The sequence below is a fragment of the Notothenia rossii genome (assembly GCF_949606895.1).
Source record: "Notothenia rossii genome assembly, chromosome: 5".
NCBI lineage: Eukaryota > Metazoa > Chordata > Actinopteri > Perciformes > Nototheniidae > Notothenia > Notothenia rossii.
In genome coordinates this window covers 3,961,652-3,985,848 of record NC_136903.1, presented here as the reverse complement: position 1 = coordinate 3,985,848, position 24,197 = coordinate 3,961,652, and the positions used below count along the sequence as shown (strand labels likewise).

Sequence of the window (24,197 nt, the reverse complement as noted above, 5' to 3'; positions counted from 1 at the left end):
GGGGTCTCCACTGGCCGCATTTCACCTCTCTCTCCCCGGCCTCTGAGCGCTCAGGAGCGGCTGTTCTCACAGAATCCTCCCGGGACGAAGGTGGACTTTCCCCAGGTTCTTTCAACACCTTTTAGGACCTGAACGGTCAGTTAACTTTTTTTCCCACCCAGTTTGAGGAAACTATTCCGCTCTGGTCTCGTTGGTGATGCCTCCAGACTGGAGCTGCTCCGGGACGCACCCAAACCAAACAGGTGCACCTCTGATACACCACCAAAGAGTTAGTGGAAGCTTTTTACGCGCAAAGATGAAGGAAAACTGATCGCAGTTTGAGTTGATAATTTCGCTTTTTTTGTCAAAAGCCAGGGATGGATCGATCATTTTGGAACCATTTCGAAGTCACGGGTTAGACAGAATCACACGATGCTGCTTCCATTTTCGGGGTTTTTGTGTTTGTGGCTGTGCAGCGAGGCCTTCGCGACTCAGATCCACAAAACAAAGGCGACTTTCAGCCCTCACTTTGCATCCACAGCCGCTGAGAGGACTGCACAGAGCCGAAGATGGCGCACAGTAATCGGGGAGGACAATGAGAGGACGGGCGGTGCAGAGCCCTCGGGGCTGGAGACTATAAATCTGTCACCCTCTGAGCTGCTGAGGACACAGACACCCGGGCACGCTGTGCGTAAAAGCGACGCGCAAAACGGAGAGCGTGTTCACGAAGCTTTACGCACGGATATAAACAAACCCAGTGAGAGTAGTGGGTGCAAACAGGGAGAAGTGATTGGAAAAAAACATGGAAGCACTTGTAACTTGACAAGGATTGGACACAACAGGCGGCACAGGCGGTCACCCTCTGTGCCGTTTGGATCACAGGTGCGTAAAAGCGACGCGCAACACGGATCGCAGCACATGCTACGCGAACGCGAAGCTTTACACGTGGATATAAAGACGCCTGATGTGAGTCATGGATGCAAACCGGGAGAAGTGCTTGAAAAAACCCAACATGGACACACTTTTCGGCAGAAGCGAAGCGCGAAACGCGGCAGAAGGAAGCGAAGTGACGCGGACCAAGCCTCCATGGCGCAGGAACAAGAACCCCCCTTAAACTCCACGGACTATGAGGTGGAGGAAGAGGAGGAAGAGTATTCTGTGCCGGACTATCCCGACACCACTCCGGGGAACCCACGCACGCGCCGGAAGCAGCTGAAGAACCCTTTCTACCCGGTGACCGCGGAGGCGTGCGGCGCGTACGCGATCCTGATCTTCTCCGCTCTCATCTTCAGCGTGGGCATCATCGGGAACGTGTCTCTGATGTGCATCGTGTGTCACAACTACTACATGAGGAGCATCTCCAACTCGCTGCTGGCCAACCTCGCGCTCTGGGACTTCATCATCATCTTCTTCTGCCTGCCGCTCGTGCTCTTCCACGAGCTCACCAAGAACTGGCTGCTGGGGGAGCTCTCGTGCAGGATCATCCCCTACCTGGAGGTGAGATAAAAGAAAGGGGGGGGGGGGGGGGGGTACAAACCGGAAGTGACTGACTCTTCCTCAGAGATGGGTAGTAGTGGAATACAAATACTTCGTTACTGTACTTAAGTAGCCTACATGTTTCTGGTATCAGTAGCCTACTTTACTCCACTACTTATTTTTCTGACGACTTTTTACTTTCTACTTCTTACATTTTGAACCCAAATACCTGTACTTTCTACTTCTTACATTTTGAACCCAAATACCTGTACTTTCTACTTCTCTCATTTTCCAAACAGGCTGGTTCCTTTAGTCTGAATGTGTGTTTGGTGGCGTGATCATTATTAGTTAGAGTCATTGCGTGCCTATTGATTTGAACACGATCCGTGTATCCATCATTTCCTGGTCTTCTCTAAAGAAGAGGGACCAATGGAAACGTTGTCATGTTGCCGTTGTTCAGCATGGAAACATTCATTAGCTAACAATGACATTATTGTTCTATTAATATAAAGGGAGGTCAGGTACTCTTTAAAACAGCTGCTAGTTATGGGTACTTTTTACTGAAGTACATTTCAAAGCCTCTTTACTTTGACTTGAGTAAAGAAGATTAGTCAGTATTTCTACTTTCACCAGAGTATTTTTAAACACGAGTATCTGTACTTCTACTTGAGTAAAGGATGTGTGTACTTTTGCCATCTCTGCTCTTCGTAAATTAGATGTTAGTTTACTTGTTGGTGAGGTTTTTTAGATACGGTTGGACAATATCGATATTATTTGATATATTTTTGGGATGAGATATCCTCGTAGTGTTGGATATTTTAAAATCACATTGGTGGTTTTAAAGGCTGCATTAAGGAATCATTTTCTACATTCACCAGACTTTTTTTTTTTAATCAATCATCTCATTGTATGAATCTTTTGTGGAAGCGCCAATAGTCAACCCTACAACACAGTTTGAAATAATTGATTAAAAATGCTGTGATATATGATTTTCTATCGCGCAGGCCTATTGATATAAAAAAAACGTAGTATGGTGTTAAACAGACATTAACAGCCTTATAAAACATTGTTTTTCAGACAGAATTCTTCAGTATTACATCAAGTATTACAAAATATAGTGTCTTGATGGCGTTGAACCTCCTTCTTCGTGATTGGAACTTGGAAATGAAACTGGTTCTTGGATAATTCAAACACAAACAAAATGGTAGATTGATAATAAGACAATGTTTAACATTTCTGAATGTCTGAAATAGATCATTAAACGTTTTTGTGGTTTAAAACTAACTGATTTAATTATACTGTGATAGCTAGACTGGCACTCAGACGATGATCCATTTCCTGCTCCTCTGATATTCCCATTTCCAGATTTTGGGAGTCGTTCTTCGGACCTCGATGTGTTCATGAGCTTTAGTTGGTAATGTAGAAACAACATGAGGTTGATTAGACTTCAAAGAGTGTCTCCAGACTGCACTCAGGGTTTAGTCGGGTTTAATGTCGCCCTTAAGTCTTTTAATCTGATCAGAGTCAACAACACGACACCTGCTGAACATCCTGTCGTCCAATCAGAGAGGAGATCAGGATTAATGAAGAGTGTCTCAGAAAACGACCCCTCCTCTACGTTCAGATCTGGATATATTTGGACGTTCACAGTTCAGATCTTCTTTTGGTTTCAACATAAATCCGTCCGTTTAATCTCACTTAAGGAAATCTTAAAGCTGCAGGATGACATAATATCATATACTTAAAACGTTAAGGCAGTTTTTGCACAAAGCCAACTCCAAAAATAAATAGTTTTTCTGTTAGGTGCCGAAGAACTTCACTTGTTTGCGCACCTCAACGCTCTCCAACATGTTTGAGGTAAACTGGAGCCAACCATCAGGCAGACATAAACGCCATGACGCAACAAAACATTTTATTAAACAGAGCCTGAGTACATTACCTTCAATTAGCCAAACCTTTTGAAGTACTAGATACAGAAATTAGAAGGATTTGTTTTGTATTTTAAGGACCAAAGTGCAGTTGAAACAGCTGGGTTTGCAGTCTGCTGAAGACGGTTAGACTCTCTGCTGTCCTGATGTCATTAGCCGCGTTCACACCGGAGTACTTTTCCCACTTTAGTTCCGATATAGTTCCGAAATGTCGCGTTCACACCAAAAAGAGCCGGAACTCAAATTAGTTAATGAGAACCTTTTTACCCCCTTTTCCGTCCCTGCTAGAGAGCAGGGACTCTCATGCGGCTCTCTTGTGAGAAAAGAGCTATATTTCTGATTGGCTGGGCGGATTGCAAACCACGTCCCGTAAAACTAAAAAAAAAGTGTTGTGAAGCCGCCATTTTATTATCCTCGCATTAGCATTATTAGCATTAGCATTAGCCCAGCGCAGAAACACAGAGAGACTAACTTATGGCAACACAAAATAAAACATGGGAGCGGTGGAGATGAGGAGGTGTCGGCGTTCTGGCCGTTTACTCGGAAGGCTTCAGTAGAAGCTGCTGGGAGTCCCGGCAGCTTCTACTGAAGCCAGTCCCTAACTCCGGGGACTTCCGGCCGGGGATTTTGGGTGGCAGTATACGCCGTGAAGTTGTTTGCGGCCTGCCAGTAAACCCAAAGCAGAAGAAGAAGAAGAAGAAGAAGTGACGTCAGCGGCTTTATTTGCCTAATCCACCCCCAGGGACTTATTCCGGTGTGAACGCGATCTGTACTTAGTTCATCAGAACTAAAGAGTTCTGATGAACTAAGTTCTCATGAACCTTTGTGGGAAAAGTACTGCGGTGTGAATGCGCCTAATGTGGAGCTCGTTCCACCATGTTTGACCCTGCATAGCAAACGGGTGTGTTTTTGTTGAGGGTTCAATCTCAATCTTTATTTATTTATATAGCACATGTAAAACAACCTCAGTTAACCAAAGTGCTGTACAGGCAATAAAGTCCTGGTTGTAGGAAGGACTGGCTCCATTCTTATCTCTGTAGACCGTCAGTTTAGGACCATTATGCTGCTTTTGTGGCAAAATGGTGACAAATCCTTGCAGCCAGTTTTAGAAAGAATGGATTTTGAATAACAAAGCTTCAGCGTTTCACGTACTTTTGTCCATGCAGTGTAGTTTAACATGTGTTTGTAATCCCAGTGTTGTTGAAGTTGAGCGGAAGTCAACAATATTGACATGTTTTAATTCCGCTGATATGTCAAATATGTGAACGTTAGCAGCAGGTTGGCATGGTTTTTAAAGCTTTTTATTGTAAACGATGTGTTGGTTGAGTTTAATCCTCTTAGCAGCAGCAGCAGCTCTCTGTTTGAGGAGATGACCTACATGATGACATTAATGATATACTGATCTCCAACTGTCAGCACTATAGAGAGGCGAAGTCCCTCCCTTTCCGGGGGAGCTCCATGGGACCTTATTTCGGAAAAAAGTATGTATTGAAGTCCATGGGGAGAGAAGGATTATCTCTCGATCCCGTTTGAATTGTACCACGAATTACACATATGATGATTGTCAATTTAAAAGATAATTTTGCGAGTAAAAAAAAAAAAATGTGTCGTAAAACTGGTAAGTAACACTTTGTTTTGTGTGAACAATGAACTACATCTCCCATCTCGCACCACACACCAAGACGGCCGTCACGTTGGCACATTTCACTTCTTTCTTTCAGAATGAGGCGGAAAGTATTAAAAGAGGTGAAAATCACTCCAAGTCTGGGCATGTTGAGAGCTGTACATACACACAAGGGGAGTTAGTCGGTTCATTAGAGCCAGCATGCGGGACCGGGACTCTGGGATTTGTAGTCTTTCTAGTTGCGTATTATTCATAGTCTTATATTTCAACAGTTTTACGACAAACTGTGACTTTTTTGACATGGAAATTATTTTTTAAGATTGGCAAACATCATATGTGTAATTTGTGGCAAAATTTAAACGGGATCGAAAGATACGTTTTCTCTCTCCATTGACTTCGATACATACTTTTTCCGAAATAAGGTCCCATGGGGCGGAAGTAGATGGGCGGGACTTCGCCTCTCTATTTAACATTTTCCTCACTTATTTTTATTATCTAATTTAAGTGTAGACTGTCCTTTCATTTAGTTCCACATTTATAACAGAAAACACACTTACATCTTAATAAAATATGAAATAAGGCTTCACCGCAACAATTACTCCATGTATCTGGACATAAAATAATGATCTAATATCTCTGATTTACCTGCACTTAATAAACCACTATATTTTACGCTCTGATAGATTCAATGAGGGGATAAATATCACACATGTTCCTAAAATCAGACAAACATGGACACTTCACTTCTGTTGCTTATTTAAGATTATTAAACCCAAAAATATAATCAATTTGTTTTCCCTTCATACATTTCAAATTATGGTTGTGTCCCATCCACATTTTTAAATATGTGCTTTAACACAGCAGAGAATATGGACTAAACATTTGAAATGGTGCGTATTTAATTGCAGTGCAGTTTTTTAATGCTATTTAGAAAGTCCTTTGTTAAAATCAAGATGTTTTCATATTTAAATATCTTTTTTTTTCATTGAATATCGACAATAAACCACGGACACGATTTATTTTGATACCAAAGCGATATTGTTTTGACTGACAGAAGCTAAAGAAGTAGCAGCTAGACAGGAAGTGACATCATGTTGTTTATGACTGTCAGCAGCGTCGCTCTGTCCTCTCACACACACACACACACACACACACACACACACAAGCTAGAGAAGTAGCAGCTAGAGAAGTAGCAGCTCGACAGGAAGTGACATCATGTTGTTTATGACTGTCAGCAGCGTCGCTCTGTCCACACACACACACACACACACACACACACACACACACACACACACACACACACACACACACACACACACACACACACACACACACACACACACACACACACACACACACACACACACACACACACACACACACACACACACACACACACACACACACACACACACACAGACTCCTGTGTGTCTGTCTGTGGTCTGTCACACACAGTGAACTGTTGGACTGACACACCAGCTGTGGTCTGTGAAGCAGCATTAACACGTTTACAGACTCAGTTCAGTTTTTAGTCTCCTTAGTGCTCCAGTATCACAGTGAGGTCAAATAAACTCATTTACAGTGTCTTCATATCGTGAACGCTTGGTGAAATAGTTTGAGGGGAATACAGATTAATGTTTTTTTATAATAGAGTCTCAATCTTCTGAGAAATTCGTTGTCAAGTCATGGAAACATTTCACAGGAATACATTTGTAATTTTTAAGACATATTTCTAACCTCCTATAAATAAACAGTTCAGAGCAGTTGAATGTTATGATTGTCAAATATACAATCATATTTATAATATGTACAGTAGAACAGGATTTAGAGCAAAGTTTAAAGTCCAAACACAACTCTTTAGAAAATTCAAACTCAAATGTTTTAAAATATTTTCTCCAAATATTGTAAGTTTATTCTTGACTTCTCCATTTTAGGTCTACATTTGCATATGGTCAGTTTATAGATATATATTTTTAATTTTGCACTTCTCTTTATTAAGACTCACTGTGCTGGAACCAGAATCAAAACGCTGACGCTCCTCTTCTCCACCAGGTGGCGTCTCTCTGTGTTACTGTCATGTTTTCATTTATTTCAAAATCTTCACATTTATTTTGTCATCAGTCGCATTTCTTCTCCAAATCGACCTAAATCCCCAAATGTTTTTTTTATATTTTCTCCAAATATTGTGAATATATTCTTAGCATCTCCATCTTGGGTTTAAATGATCATACGGTCAATATTTTTTCCATTTGTTGCACTTCTCTATATTCCTACAAAGTCTAACCCCACTCTCCTCTTCTCCACCAGGTGGCGTCTCTCGGGGTCACGACCTTCACTCTCTGCGCTTTATGCATCGATCGATTCCGCGCCGCCTCCAACGTGCAGATGTACTACGAGATGATCGAGAACTGGGCGTCCACTACCGCCAAACTGGCCGTAATCTGGATTGGCGCCTTGCTACTGGCGCTGCCCGAGCTTCTGATCCGACAGCTGGTGACGGAGGACAGCGACCCGCCGAACGTAGAGCCGTGCGAGCGCTGCGTGGTTCGGATCTCCACCGATCTGCCGGACACGCTGTACGTCCTCGGCCTGACGTATGATGGCGCCCGTCTCTGGTGGTACTTCGGATGCTACTTCTGCCTCCCCACGCTCTTCACCATCTTCAGCTCCCTGCTCACCGCGCGCAAGATCCGACGCGCAGAGAGAGAGTGTGTTCGAGGCAGCAAGAATGTAAGAAAAGAGCAATTTTATTTCCTTTTCTCTATTGTATTTGTTTCTTATCTTATCTGGACTTATTCAGACTTATCTTGACTTATCTTGACTAACAGTATCTTGACTTATCTTGACTTAGCTTGACTAACAGTATCTTGACTTATCTTGACTTAGCTTGACTAACAGTATATTGACTTATCTGGACTTAGCTTGACTAACAGTATCTTGACTTATCTGGACTTAGCTTGACTAACAGTATCTTGACTTATCTGGACTTAGCTTGACTAACAGTATCTTGACTTATCTGGACTTAGCTTGACTAACAGTATCTTGACTTATCTGGACTTAGCTTGACTAACAGTATCTTGACTTATCTGGACTTAGCTTGACTAACAGTATCTTGACTTATCTGGACTTAGCTTGACTAAGAGTATCTTGACTTATCTTGACTTAGCTTGACTAAGAGTATCTTGACTTATCTGGACTTAGCTTGACTAACAGTATCTTGACTTATCTGGACTTAGCTTGACTAACAGTATCTTGACTTATCTGGACTTAGCTTGACTAACAGTATCTTGACTTATCTGGACTTATCTTGACTAACAGTATCTTGACTTATCTTGAATTCTCTGGCCTTATCTTGACTAACAGTATCTTGACTTATCTTGAATTCTCTGGCCTTATCTTGACTAACAGTATCTTGACTTATCTTGTCTTATATTGACTTATCTTGACTAACAGTATCTTGACTTATCTCGAATTCTCTGGCCTTAGCTTGACTAACAGTATCTTGACTTATCTTGACTTAGCTTGACTAACAGTATCTTGACTTATCTGGACTTAGCTTGACTAACAGTATCTTGACTTATCTTGACTTAGCTTGACTAACAGTATCTTGACTTATCTTGACTTAGCTTGACTAACAGTATCTTGACTTATCTGGACTTAGCTTGACTAACAGTATCTTGACTTATCTTGACTTAGCTTGACTAACAGTATCTTGACTTATCTTGACTTAGCTTGACTAACAGTATCTTGACTTATCTTGACTTAGCTTGACTAACAGTATCTTGACTTATCTTGACTAACAGTATCTTGACTTATCTGGACTTAGCTTGACTAACAGTATCTTGACTTAGCTTGACTAACAGTATCTTGACTTATCTTGTCTTATATTGACTTATCTTGACTAACAGTATCTCGACTTATCTCGAATTCTCTGGACTTATCTTGACTTATTTTATCTTGAAATACTTTGACTTATCTGGACTTATCTTATCTTGACTTATCTTGACCATCTTGACCATCTTGACTTATCTTATTGTATCTCATCTCCTCTTCAGAAGCAGATCCAGCTGGAGAGCCAGATGAACTGCGCGGTCGTGGCGTTGGCGATCCTCTACGGCTTCTGCATCATCCCGGAGAACATCTGCAACATCATCTGGGCGTACATGGCGGCGGGAATCCCTCGCAGGACGCTGGACATCCTGCAGCTGGTCAGCCAGATGCTTCTGTTCAGTAAGTCTGCGGTGACGCCCGTGTTGCTCTTCTCGCTCTGCCAGCCGTTCACCAGAGCCTTCCTGGACTGCTGCTGCTGCTGCTGTGAAGAATGTGGCACGTCGTCGCGCTCCGACGCCGAAACCAGCGACAACGAGAACGATATCACCTCCGCCGAACTGGAGTTGTCTCCGTTTGGGACGCTTCGTGGGGAGCCGTCCACATCCGCCTCCTGCAGCCACGTGGGCACGCACTGCTGAGGAGGAAGAGTCAACAGATTCTGGGTCCTTGTAGAGTGGTGCAGGAATGGAATGAGTCCTAAAAAAGACTTTGACCGCGACTGACTTTGATTTTGACTTGAGTTGAAGACCTTGGACTGCATTTCTGGTTCCTTCGTGTAGAAGCCAATGGTTTGTTTGAATGTGTTTTGGGTTAAAAGGTTGGAAATGAGTTCTGTGGTTAACACAAGCTGAAGAGTTTTTCACATTTTATTCTATGGCATAAAATACGTTAGAAAGTTACGGCTTCTGGGTCCATATTGAGTGGTGAGTCCTACAAACCTCGGATTGAGTTTGCATATTTGGTTCCTTCGTTTGGAAGTCAATGGTTTGTTTCAATGTGTTCTGTGGTTAACACAAGCTGAAGAGTTTTTCATGTTTTATTCTACGACATAAAATACGTTGACAAATACAGAAAAAGATCTTAGTGTGATTATTTCGACTGATATTGCAGCAGCGGTATGATTCACGATACTAGGAAGATTGATCATCATCATCACTTTGGATAAAAGCGTCTAACAAGTGACATAAAAAGTCTGTAGAATACAATTATTACGTCGGGATATCTCTGCAGCTTCACAGTAATTCATTCAAAATTGTATTTTAATTGATATTTAAACGTTTGTTTGCACAGAGCTTATTTTCCCCAATAATCCAAAATCCAATGGAAGAAACCCTTGGCTTTTTGTAAATGGGGTCCCTTTGCAAAGCTAACTTCAGGGTCGGACTGCAGAAATACGTCATCCCTGCACGACTCTATCCTGCTGAGAAGTTTTTCGATGGACGCGTTGACACATCAGGCTGTGAATTCCTGATGTCCTAAAAACTGTTGGACACGTTTGAGTTTACTGACGGACAGACTGAAGCCGTCCTTCACTGTTTACAGAGTTTATATATAAAAGATCTCACAGACAGTATTAGTTCATCACCTGTATTTGTTTAGTTCCTTTTTATTTGTACTCACCATATATTCTACTGAGATGCACTGTTTCTTTATCATCACTGTATTTCACAGAAGCTGAGGGCAGACATGGAAAGTGGTTTGAAGTCTTCAGATAAGTGAATTTATTTTACGCGTCTGTCTTTTCAATTTCATTTCCTTGAAAAGAAAAGATTATTTTAGTTGGTCTGGGTTATGGTTTTACTGGAAATGTTACCCTCCCTATGTATGGTTATTGTTAAAGTTGCTATTGGAGAAAGGGACATCGCTGTATTAGGAACTCACGATAAGTCAAAACCGATCATAAATATCTTAAATGTTATGATTTCCCTTTAGAAAATGTCTTGTTTCTGTGCAGCTGACTCACTAAAAGTCTTTACGGCAATTTGTTTTTAGAAATCCTTAATTAATTGGTCTTGCATCGTTTGAACTTCCTTTAAATAGCGCCAAGATACATTGTTTATCTCCGGAGGACTCCTAAAATATCGTTGTACTCACTTGAATTGTTGTGTAGGCATAAAAACTCATCGTCAACAACGTCCACTATCAGCAGCTGTGATTTTATTATATTGAATGTTTATTTCCTTGTGAGTGAGTCAGTGGGATGGCTGTTGATGCTGCGTGTGAAACTCTGCTCTGTTTGCAATGTGACAGAGTTACTGTTGTTGTTGTTGTTGTTGTTGTTGTTGTTGTTTTTGTTTTTTTAGCCACAAGAGAAATGTCACTTTAATTAAAGAACTATTTTAAAATGTTTATAAATGTTTCTGAACAATGGTGGTGAAATTAGACGGTTAATCTGGATGAAATGTTTATTTACATTTACTTATGAGTTATACAATTAACAGTGGAGAGCATTTAGTACAATTTAAACATCCAATTGGACAGGACTCTTTAAAGTAGAGACACTACATACTGATGTACACCTGAACATCAACAGGAGAGGACTCTTTAAAGTAGAGACACTACATACTGATATACACCTGAACATCAACAGGAGAGGACTCTTTAAAGTAGAGACACTACATACTGATATACACCTGAACATCAGCAGGAGAGGACTCTTTAAAGTAGAGACACTACATACTGATGTACACCTGAACATCAGCAGGGGAGGACTCTTTAAAGTAGAGACACTACATACTGATGTACACCTGAACATCAGCAGGAGAGGACTCTTTAAAGTAGAGACACTACATACTGATATACACCTGAACATCAGCAGGAGAGGACTCTTTAAAGTAGAGACACTACATACTGATGTAAACCTGAACATCAGCAGGAGAGGACTCTTTAAAGTAGAGACACTACATACTGATATACACCTGAACATCAACAGGAGAGGACTCTTTAAAGTAGAGACACTACATACTGATATACACCTGAACATCAGCAGGAGAGGACTCTTTAAAGTAGAGACACTACATACTGATGTACACCTGAACATCAGCAGGGGAGGACTCTTTAAAGTAGAGACACTACATACTGATGTACACCTGAACATCAGCAGGAGAGGACTCTTTAAAGTAGAGACACTACATACTGATATACACCTGAACATCAGCAGGAGAGGACTCTTTAAAGTAGAGACACTACATACTGATGTAAACCTGAACATCAGCAGGAGAGGACTCTTTAAAGTAGAGACACTACATACTGATATACACCTGAACATCAGCAGGGGAGGACTCTTTAAAGTAGAGACACTACATACTGATGTACACCTGAACATCAGGAGGAGAGGACTCTTTAAAGTAGAGACAGTACATACTGATATACACCTGAACATCAGCAGGAGAGGACTCTTTAAAGTAGAGACACTACATACTGATGTACACCTGAACATCAGCAGGAGAGGACTCTTTAAAGTAGAGACACTACATACTGATATACACCTGAACATCAGCAGGAGAGGACTCTTTAAAGTAGAGACACTACATACTGATGTAAACCTGAACATCAGCAGGAGAGGACTCTTTAAAGTAGAGACACTACATACTGATATACACCTGAACATCAGCAGGGGAGGACTCTTTAAAGTAGAGACACTACATACTGATATACACCTGAACATCAGCAGGGGAGGACTCTTTAAAGTAGAGACACTACATACTGATATACACCTGAACATCCGCAGGAGAGGACTCTTTAAAGTAGAGACACTACATACTGATATACACCTGAACATCAGCAGGAGAGGACTCTTTAAAGTAGAGACACTACATACTGATATACACCTGAACATCAGCAGGAGAGGACTCTTTAAAGTAGAGACACTACATACTGATATACACCTGAACATCAGCAGGAGAGGACTCTTTAAAGTAGAGACACTACATACTGATATACACCTGAACATCAGCAGGAGAGGACTCTTTAAAGTAGAGACACTACATACTGATATACACCTGAACATCAGCAGGAGAGGACTCTTTAAAGTAGAGACACTACATACTGATATACACCTGAACATCAGCAGGAGAGGACTCTTTAAAGTAGAGACACTACATATTGATATACACCTGAACACCAGCAATATGAGGTCCCTTATCATGAAACAATTTACATGACGTAAGAAAATGATTATGACCTCAATGTGTTTCATAACGTTTAAACACTAAATGAGAAAATACCCTACATCTACGAGTTTACCCTACATCTTTATAACTAGAGGTTAGCTTAGCATGTGTATCCACATTTGGAAATAAGAGGTGTCTTTGTTGTTGCAAGACAAGAAGAGATGCTCTGAAGGAAACAAGCAAATCCAAGAAAACTGAAGAACAGAGTGAGCTTCTTCTTCTTCAGGACACAGTCTCCATTGTTGACCGTCAGACTCAGCACAACATGCTCTCATCCCCTCAGTTACAGTTAGTGCAACAAACAACTGCAGGCATGGACAGAAAGCAAAGCAAAAACATGTTTTATTCTGCAAAAAGTTGCTTTCATTATGTTGAAACGTGTCCTCCACGCCATCTTGAAAATTAAACATTTCTAGTGGTCAGATGTTGATAGATAGATAGATACTTTATTGATCCCAATTTGGGAAATGTTTGCGTTGCAGCAGCATAAAAAACAAGGCAATGTACATTAGAGAAATTAAGACACAATAAATAAACAGTCCTTAAAGGGGACCTATCATGCAAAATGCACTTTTTGATGTATTTTCTACATAAACATGTGTCCCTGGTGTGTCGGGGAACTCACGCAGCGTCAGAAAATAAAACCCTCTCTTTTCCTCCGTACCCAAATCTCTAAAAACGGGGGAACAACGGAGCTGATCCAGATTTGCGTCCGATATGACGTCATATCTGAAATGTGGACCCACGGCCCAATCAGAAACGTTGCTATCAGAAACAATGCCCGACTGTTTTGGACGTAATATGGTCGGTGTTTACATTAGCATGGCTAACACTCAGAGCTAACCTGTACTGGAGAGCATGTGTGTGAAGAAGCAGGAAGTAAAAAGGAACTCACCTTGTGGTATAACCGGCAAGAGAGAAAGCCTTTGAGCTCCATACTGTTTCAGAGAGAATCCTTGATAATCCATGATATGGTGTTTCATCACGGCAGCATTTAGTTTAGACAGTAGCTGCCGGGTCCCGCATGAGCTCAGCCCCCTCCTTTTTTATTTTTTTATCAATTTAATTTTTTTTTAAGCTTTATACCCCAAATCAGCACTTTTGAAACAGGAAGTGAAATAGAGGGATATGAGGCATGGCTAATGGGTGATCTGTTTGGTATTTTGAGCAAAACACTTCATAGACATGTTTTTTATATATTTTTATATATCTGAGACCTGAGCTATTGCCTAAAAATAGCATGATAGGTGACCTTTAAATAGAAAAGCTACAGTTGCAGTTCATTTGCTAAGTCACCCTCGACTGTTTTTTCCCTCGCCATCGGTTCGTCAACATGCGCGCCGCACAGACAGACAGTACGCCATTGTCCTCGCCTCCCACTGTGGGGAGGAGGGAGGGAGTCTGCAGAGAAACATCAGACTCAATCACTCTTTCTGCTCCGAACCGCTGCAGTCTGACGCTGAGAGACACTTCCTGTTCAGGGATGTTCACGGGGATGTTAGAAATACAGAGGTGGAAGAATTAGCTTTCTGATGGGGTCATACCGAACGCCAAATAACGTTGAAATCCCTGATTGAATATGTGGATTTGAAGATGTTTCAAAAGCAAAATGTTTGAGAATAATTTCTTTAAAACCATGTCAGTGAGCAGTAGCATTAAAATGATCTGTCAAGCTAAAATACATGAGAATATATTAAAGGTTAAAGGCATTAAATGATCAACACTACAGTTCGGCAATTCAATGGATGCTGGCTTCCAAGATTTTACAGAAAATTGCATGTCTGAGCCATAGAACAACAACTTAAGTGTTTTTGGTGCGGACATTTGAGACACAATCTCCAACCAAATGTTTATCACAGTCCAAAAACTGTAACGATATATTAAAAGAGGATGTTAAGCTCATGTTCAGTATCACATGAGAGTTTAGTGTCTCTACTGTGACATGTCTTCATGCTTTAATGTTCACAAAGTGGGAACACAGGGATTTTAGCCTTTGCAGACCATTAACATGCACACAAACCTATAGAACGCACAGGAGAGGGACAACCACAAGAAGCAGAATAGGGCCTCTTTAATGATGGATTGTATAAACAGTTTCTTAATTCTTGAGAGGTGGGATTCAGTTCTTGGCATCTTGCTGTCGGTGACTCTAAAACAGACAAGACTACAATGTGGATGTTTGTAAATGATGTTCAACATACAGGAGGTCATTCATTACAGCCCGAAGCATTCCTGCTCATCCGAGAAAAGTAGAACAGGGTAATTTGCGGAAAACGACCCGATTCACGCCTGGGGGAATTTACAGAATTCCCGTCTGGCCATCTACGCATCAGGCGGGTTTTTTTACGACCCAATGCTTTGTTTTTATGCAAATGCATCACTGTAATGCAAATCATTGCAATTTTAAAATCAGGACTTTTACTTATAGTGGAGTATTTCAAAACCTTAGTATTTGTACTTTCTAGGATCAGGAGTACTTATTTCGACACTCTTGAGAAGGCAGTATTCATGTTAATCTGTTTTTGGTTTATTTGTATCGTTAGCTGGATCAAATTCATGAAGAAATGTCTCTCCGACTGACATCCCCTCATTTCCAATCTCTTCTATGTCCAGTTTTACTCAGTTTTCCCTTCGTGTCTCCTGTGCTCTTTCTCTCAGCCTCTCTCAATTTAAGATTTAACATTTGAACGCCTCATTTTCTTAGTGGATATACCGTCTTGCTTTACGCAGATGCTTCAGGAAATTATGATTCTTGTTCTTCAAATGGAACAATTACAGTCAAATTTGGTCAAATATCAGGGTTTTTTCCTCATAATCAAAGAGTTAAAATCATGTAAAAGTGGATTTGCATAATGACATAACATTCTTGTCTAATTGCATTCAGCCCCATAATCATCCGGAGGAGACTCTTTGTGCGTACACCACATTCTTCCCTAATCACTTGGCTTTGATTCGCTCTCTGGCATCGAACCGGCGTGTTTTGAGTCTTTTGTAAACAAGGCAGTAATTAGACAGCCCCATTCATTCAGAGACAAAGGGGCAACGGGTACAGGCTGATCACTGACCTTCTCCAAAAGCTCCCAGCATGCACTCTGGGTGCAGACTAATGTTGGTTGGGGGGGGGGTGGAGATCACTAACCTCTGATTGGTGGACAGGAGCCAGGCCTCCACGGCAACCAAAGCCCTCGTCCTGGAAGGTGAGGATAATGTCTTTTATTCCTTTGTCGCACGGCTAAACATCAAAACAGCTTCAAAAACAGACACGCAATAAAAAGTTTAAACAATCAAAACAACAGAAAAAGCTTAGTTTTGTGTAGTTCTGTCTAAAAAACAGAGGACGTGTGGTTTGCCAATGCAACATACAAAAAGAGTCCTCTCCTGCTGATGTTCAGGTGTATATCAGTATGTAGTGTCTCTACTTTAAAGAGTCCTCTCCTGCTGATGTTCAGGTGTATATCGGTATGTAGTGTCTCTACTTTAAAGAGTCCTCTCCTGCTGATGTTCAGGTGTATATCAGTATGTAGTGTCTCTACTTTAAAGAGTCCTCTCCTGCTGATGTTCAGGTGTATATCAGTATGTAGTGTCTCTACTTTAAAGAGTCCTCTCCTGCTGATGTTCAGGTGTATATCAGTATGTAGTGTCTCTACTTTAAAGAGTCCTCTCCTGCTGATGTTCAGGTGTATATCAGTATGTAGTGTCTCTACTTTAAAGAGTCCTCTCCTGTTGATGTTCAGGTGTATATCAGTATGTAGTGTCTCTACTTTAAAGAGTCCTCTCCTGCTGATGTTCAGGTGTATATCAGTATGTAGTGTCTCTACTTTAAAGAGTCCTCTCCTGCTGATGTTCAGGTGTATATCAGTATGTAGTGTCTCTACTTTAAAGAGTCCTCTCCTGCTGATGTTCAGGTATATATCAGTATGTAGTGTCTCTACTTTAAAGAGTCCTCTCCTGCTGATGTTCAGGTGTATATCAGTATGTAGTGTCTCTACATGTCTCCATGCTTTAATCTTCAAAAAGCTCTTTATTGTTCTCATACTGTCTGTGCTGCAGCACCTCTTTTCACCCTCTGTCTGAAACCAGAGCCCAGTCTGCTCTCATTGGTTAGCTGGCCGGCTCTGTTGTGATTGGCCAACCGCTTAGAGATGTCCCGCCCCTTAGCTTATCGCGTAGAATGTGTTGGAGCGCTAGCCAATAGAAGTGTGAGAGTTACAAAGTGATGTCACTGTGTTCGGTAAGTAAAAGGAGTCCAATGGAGGTGTTTCAGGGAGGGGGGGAGTGTGCAGGAGAGAAACTCCCTCTGGAGGGAACGCAGGGATTTTAGCCTTTGCAGACCATTGACATGCACTAAAACCTACAGTATATAACACACTACAGGAAAAGGAAAACCCCACAAAGTATAGTAAGTATATATAAGTATAAAACGTCAGATTGGATAAAGAAACGCAATCCAGTATTCAAATATCTAACAGAGCAACAAATAGTTTTGACCACATATCAAATGAGGAATCTGGCTCTTATCACCGTTATTATGCGAGGACAATAATGTGTGCTTAACCCCTCAGATTGAGATATCTGGGTGAAAGGTTGAAGATAATCCCGAGGTTCTGAGAGCCAGACCGCCCAATCATCACCATGAAAGAGCCTTTCTCCTCAAACAGCAGCCATGATGTTTCTGCTGTGACAGAACACAGGGGCTGGAGAAGTTTAGCTGCTGTTGTTGCTGCGAGCGTTTTCCTGATCGTGTTTCCCCTGACAGTACTGGGTGAAATATGGGGAGGTGGAGTGGGGGGGGGGGATGAATTCCCTCAGAGGAGAATCAGTTTGGGCAGCGGGGCGTTCAGGCACAGCCGGTGACCTAGAAATGTTGCTGCAATCCCCAACAAAGGAGAAGAATCGGGACAATAAAGCTCTTATTCCCCCCAAGCACCCCCTGATCTGAAGAGCAGATTATACAGACATCAGCTGTTTGGGTGTGTTCAACTGGGTATTTTACTATGTTGGCATCTCCCTGGTTCCCTCCACTAAGCCAATAGGATTCCTCCATTATATTTTTTATTATTGCTGAAAATAACAAATGTTTATGATACTTACACTTTTTGAGCAGGATAATCTCCACATATCAACACCACTTTATTGATTTTTAAGTCAAAAGCTAATGTTGGGCTATAAACTTTAAGGAACTACAGCACAGTCACATGACTTCACGTCCCCACCGCTAAGCTAAAGGTGGCTAATGTTGGGCTATAAAGGAACTACAGCACGGTCACATGACTTCACGTCCCCACCGCTAAGCTAAAGGTGGCTAATGTTGGGCTATAAAGGAACTACAGCACGGTCACATGACTTCACGTCACCACCGCTAAGCTAAAGGTGGCAAATGTTGGGCTATAAAGGAACTATAGCACGGTCACATGACTTCACGTCACCACCGCTAAGCTAAAGGTGGCTAATGTTGGGCTATAAAGGAACTACAGCACGGTCACATGACTTCACGTCACCACTGCTAAGCTAAAGGTGGCTAATGTTGGGCTATAAAGGAACTACAGCACGGTCACATGACTTCAAGTATCCACCACTAAGCTAAAGGTGGCTAATGTTGGGCTATAAAGGAACTACAGCACGGTCACATGACTTCAAGTATCCACCACTAAGCTAAAGGTGGCTAATGTTGGGCTATAAAGGAACTACAGCACGGTCACATGACTTCACGTCCCCACCGCTAAGCTAAAGGTGGCTAATGTTGGGCTATAAAGGAACTACAGCACGGTCACATGACTTCACGTATCCACCGCTAAGCTAAAGGTGGCTAATGTTGTGCTATAAAGGAACTACAGCACAGTCACATGACTTCACGTCCCCACCGCTAAGCTAAAGGTGGCTAATGTTGGGCTATAAAGGAACTACAGCACGGTCACATGACTTCAAGTCCCCACCGCTAAGCTAAAGGAGGCTAATGTTGGGCTATAAAGGAACTACAGCACGATCACATGACTTCAAGTCTCCACCGCTAAGCTAAAGGAGGCTAATGTTGGGCTATAAAGGAACTACAGCACGGTCACATGACTTCACCACCGCTAAGCTAAAGGAGGCTAATGTTGGGCTATAAAGGAACTACAGCACGGTCACATGACTTCAAGTCTCCACCGCTAAGCTAAAGGAGGCTAATGTTGGGCTATAAAGGAACTACAGCATGGTCACATGACTTCAAGTATCCACTGCTAAGCTAAAGGTGGCTAATGTTGGGCTATAAAGGAACTACAGCACGGTCACATGACTTCAAGTATCCACTGCTAAGCTAAAGGTGGCTAATGTTGGGCTATAAAGGAACTACAGCACGGTCACATGACTTCACCACCGCTAAGCTAAAGGCGGCTAATGTTGGGCGTGATGACGTTTAGTCGTCTCATTTAATAATAATAATAATAATAATACATTACATTTATAAAGCGCTTTTCCTGGTGCTCAAAGCGCTTACAAGCAAGTAAAACAAAATAACAACAAAAGTAGAAAGTGGTAAGGTAGGAGGAATAAGGGCAAGGGGTTAGTGGATTACGAGTTGAAGGCAAGAGTGAAAAGGTGAGTTTTGAGGGATTGTTTGAATGATGTGAGAGTGATGGCGGATCTGACGTGGCTGGGGAGGGAGTTCCAGAGTGTGGGGGAGGCTGCTGCGAAGGCCCTGCCACCCCAGGTCTGGAGCTTTGTCCTGATGGGCTGCAGTAGGTTAGCTTCAGCAGACCTGAGGCGACGGGTGTGTCGTTGGATGAGGTCACAAAGGTAGGGAGGGGGCAAGGTTGTTGAGGGCTTTGAAAGTGAAAAGTAATATTTTAAAGTCAATGCGGTGTTTGATGGGGAGCCAGTGGAGGTCATGGAGGATAGGGGTGGCACTTAGACACTTGTTAGACAAACCGCTGTGTTTAAATCCACCAGTGGGGAATTTAAAGAACCAAATGTTAAAATCTCTTCACCTTGTTTTAACCACAGACGTTATTTTAGGCTAACGACCTAAAACCATGTTCACAAAACTGTTGAAACAGTGGAACCAGACATGCTTAGATGCTAACTAATTTCTAGGGTTTTAGGACTCATTCCTGCACACCACTCTTTCAGATGTAAAAACAGGATAGGAGAAGTACAGTATGAGCACAAAGATAATAAGAATAAAAAAATAGGAATAGTAATGTTAGAGACCCCCTCCTTTGACCTCTCCTGTTGGTCGGCCTGTAAACATCACTTTAGCTTAACGGGGTATCAGTCAAGATAATGGCTGGATGTCTTTAGTATCTAGAGTGTGTTCTGCAACAGTAATGCCACCATTAGACCTCGAGTTCACAGATAATGGATTTATGGAGAGCCCAAATCCAGGAGAGGAGGAACGTAAATGTATAATCACTTATCCTTCAGAGTAGAGAGTGGTGGGGGGTGAGTAATCTGTCTCTCCGTTAATTCATCCTTACAGTAAAGTCCTTCCTAATTTCTTAGTAATTTTGTTCAAATTAACTCACTTGTTGCAATATTAAAACTTGAAGGTCCAGCAAAGGTATAAGCATCTAGGCGGATTTATAGGAAGAATGGCTGTTAATGTATATCTAGATGTTTTTATTAGAGTATATTCTTCTAAAACTAAGAATTGTTAACTTAGAATGAGCCCTATCTACATAGGGGGTGTTTCTCAATGTTGAGGACGCTTCCTTGGTAGGACAAGTCCCTCCAAGTCAGGTCCTTCAGAAGCGATGCAAGAATCCTTCCTAGCCTCGGAAAACGAAGAATGGGGCAACAGGCTAACAGGTCTGTATATCAGTATATAACGCCTTAAATGGAAATTGGTCCGTGCGCAAAGCATTGTGGGGATTTTAAGACCGCGGAGTCTACACATGTGCAGCCTCGAAATTTCCCGCAATGAAGGACACGGCCTCGGTAGAATTCCAAGCATCCTGGACATTGGAACAGTCCTTCGGCGGCACTCGAGGACGTAGCATCCTTGAAATAGTGGCTCTGGAGCAGCCTTCCTTGACATTGAGAAACACCCCTGGTCTTAAATGTGAGTCCACTGTTGCACCGCCATGTTTCTACAGATTGCTCAAAAGGGACAAACCAAGAGAGGGCCTAAAGGCAACCGTATTGGTAAATGCATTTGGAAATCATAGGGTAAATAAGGTTCAGATGGTTGCAATCTGACTCACAGTACATTTGGATACTAATCTTTTGTTATGGTATGTACGCCATTTTTTATTTATAGATGCATACATGGTGTCACAGTATGCTCCATCATTCAACAGTAGTTTTCCATTCACCTGTCCGACACACTCTCACTCCCTAAGCGTCCAGGAGCGACGCTTGGTCAGGGTCCCGTGGCGTGCAGTTGTGACACGCCGAGGCTCCTTCAGCTTCATAAACGGACGCAAAGAGCTTTCAACTGATTGCAATGTATTCCCATCTGCGGCGGGATTTGACGCTCAAGGAAGCACCGCATCCATTTATGTCGGCAGCTCTTAAAGGCAATGTGAGCGTCCATTCCCATTGGATAACGGAGAATTGTACACCCGGAAGTAAGTATTCCCCTTACTGTCGATTGATTTGACATTGATATCTGCACTACTCATCAACTCAAAAACACCAGATTACCTTTGTTAATTAAACAACATTGATAGGTTTAAATTGTGTAAAATGCTTTTGTGTTTTCCCCTTCAATTCTGAGACACAACTTGTTTTCTCTGAAATGTGGGGCGCCAAAGAGACTACACTACCCACAATCCCCAGCTACTGTTGTGACTACGCCTGTCCGCTTTGACAAAACAGTCAACAAGCTCTGTGATTGGATGAAACATAAATTCATACAAAAAAAGTGACGTAGATTTTACTCTCATCTATTGTTCAAAACCATTCTATTTATTCTAACGTAAATTACATGCCAGTGTTTTATATTTTTATTACTTATATTTGTATACTTTATTTTCATTGCAATCAGTTGAAAGCTCTTTGAGTCCGTTTATGAAGCTGAAGGAGCCTTGGCGCGTCACAACTGGACGCCACGGGACCCTGACCAAGCGTCGCCCCAGAACGCTTAGGGAGTGAGAATGTGTTGACCTGTCTCATCTGTTAACCACACCTACATTTTTGCCCACTCTCTTTCTCTACTGCCAGTATTTAAACCCTCACCAGACACACACTGGTTGCCAGATCGTACTTTGCCTTCATGCTAGTCTTTCACGCGTTTGTTACCAGATTGCCTACCCGGTTCCGACCCTGCCTGTTCCCTGATCCTGCCTGTCCTTGGACTATCCTGCCTCGCCTGCTCCCTGACCCTCTGCCCGGCCCTGACTCACCTTCTGCCCGCTGTCCTCTGGTTCGTTTGCCTGCACATCATCCGGCTGATACTGTTCTGCTGGTATCCCTCTGCTCTGGTATTATTACCAATAAAGAACATTACCAATACTCCTTGGTTTCTCGAGTGCTGCATTTGGGTCCTTCATAAGATTGTGACACATGGAGAAATATGGTTATTATTCGTTTGACAGAATCTCAAAGACTAATACTCAAAAGTGAATATACTCAATACATATAGATGTCTGTACCCGGAAGTAACGAGTCAAACTTTTCAACATTATATCAAAGATGAGCCAGCATTCACCTATAACACAACAGCTTTTAATTAGGCCACAATGACTGCTGTAGAAATGTTTTCAGCCACATAACGGTAGTGAAACCAGGAAGAGACATGAAATATTCATCGGGCTCACAACAGTGGGCTGTTCTTCAGATACTGGAGTCCTCTGTGGAGCAGCTGATGCCTGAATATGGATGAGAGGACGTGAGATGAAGCCAAACATGTTGTGACAGAAAATCTCACTGTGCTCAGGAATTCAGTCGTTCTCATCTCAAACAATGAGAGTGTTTCAGAACCGAGCTCTGCATATAGTTCAGAATGCGTTTTATTTTACAATGAATGCTGTCTTTACCCAAATGCAATGTTTCTCAGTGCTGGGAGGCAGATATTTTTCATGACAAAGCCAGACTAACTCTTTGATTTCTTTACGCTAAGCTAAGGCTAGTTGTTACACTTTGTTTCCAGTCTATTCTGTACACAAAGTTAGGTTAAGGCTAGACATTTCCCACTGGTTCCCACTTGAAATATACAAAAAATAAAGCAGCCTCTTCATCTCCGGTCATGAGCAACTTTGAAATCAACGTTTTGGTCACTTTATGGATTTTTTAAATATTCAACACAAAGAATGTAAGAATAAGTGTTGGAGCTATATATCGCAGGGGGCTGCGGGGGGTTTTTTTCTCACGAAACTGTGTCTCAGGGCTTCTTAACATTTAAAAACCTATTAATGTGTCATACCCACTTAACGGGAAGAAACTCAGCTAATTGACGATTCGAACCATTTTTACCGAAACAAAACACAAGTCTCACAAGAAGCGTCTAAATGAGCCCTGAGCAAAAATATGCTAACTTGGCACAGAACTCTAGGGATTAATACCATTATTACTTATCGTAACTGCACATACAAGATATCAGATTAAAGCTGAGATTTCCACATATTCTATAGGTATCGCGACAAGGGAAGCAAACACAGGCATCACAACACAGAGCTTTATGGAGCAAAAACGGGACATTGTCTTACCTTTGATGTTGTTCTGATCAAAAGTCGTGATCAATGGCACTAAAACGATAAACGGTGCTGAAGGTTAATCCATAGGTTAATCCAATGTGTCTGTGTCACTTTGAAATGATCACTGATAATCCATCTCCATATTTATGGAAAAAACTGAGTTTTCATATATAGCTATGATAGCTACGAGAGTGTATGACAGCTTCCGGTTTTGGGCAAACTGCGTGTGCATCACTCTATTCACCAATGGGTAATGTTTAGATTGATTTTAGGAACTTCCCCTCGATTCTATTGGCTCTAACGGTTCAAAAGAGGTGTCAATCATCAAATTCGACCGATGGGTTCCAGTGATATGGAAAATCCACCCAAATGACCCCAGAAGTGGGTTTTTCGTTTCTAAATCTCTTTAAAAAGGTCAAACTTCACTTGTTTTGCATCCATCTTGATACGGGGTACTTATATGTTAAAGTTTGGATTCCTAAAGCTTTTAGTCTAGTATCCCATCATTCAAGGGTGGTTTTCACTATGAGTAATGTTCCATCTGAATTTACATAAATAAAACATGAATAATAAA

The 24,197-nt window shown here is 41.8% G+C and overlaps 1 protein-coding gene and 1 long non-coding RNA gene across 2 annotated transcripts; one reads left to right on the top strand and one right to left on the bottom strand.

Annotated features, from left to right (window-relative positions):
* LOC307038641 (prosaposin receptor GPR37-like) lies at nt 1-9,511 on the top strand. The gene is made up of 3 exons (XM_079680202.1): nt 1-1,476; nt 7,315-7,737; nt 9,063-9,511. The coding sequence occupies exons 1-3, from the start codon at nt 412-414 to the stop codon at nt 9,474-9,476; spliced, it is 1,902 nt and encodes a 633-aa protein (XP_079536328.1). The 5' UTR covers nt 1-411; the 3' UTR covers nt 9,477-9,511.
* Nucleotides 1,383-23,687, bottom strand: LOC307038644. The gene is made up of 4 exons (XR_013808047.1): nt 23,636-23,687; nt 22,639-22,798; nt 22,334-22,474; nt 1,383-1,470 (listed from the first exon to the last, which is right to left on the bottom strand). It is a non-coding gene; the product is annotated as an uncharacterized lncRNA (long non-coding RNA).
* Nucleotides 23,688-24,197: the final 510 nt, after the last annotated feature.

Coding starts and splice junctions, on each gene's coding strand:
- LOC307038641 (XM_079680202.1), top strand. CDS start 412: ATGCTGCTTCCATTTTCGGGGTTTTTGTGTTTGTGGCTGTGCAGCGAG. Junction 1,477..7,314: donor GGATCATCCCCTACCTGGAG/GTGAGATAAAAG, acceptor CTTCTCCACCAG/GTGGCGTCTCTCGGGGTCAC. Junction 7,738..9,062: donor GTGTTCGAGGCAGCAAGAAT/GTAAGAAAAGAG, acceptor TCTCCTCTTCAG/AAGCAGATCCAGCTGGAGAG.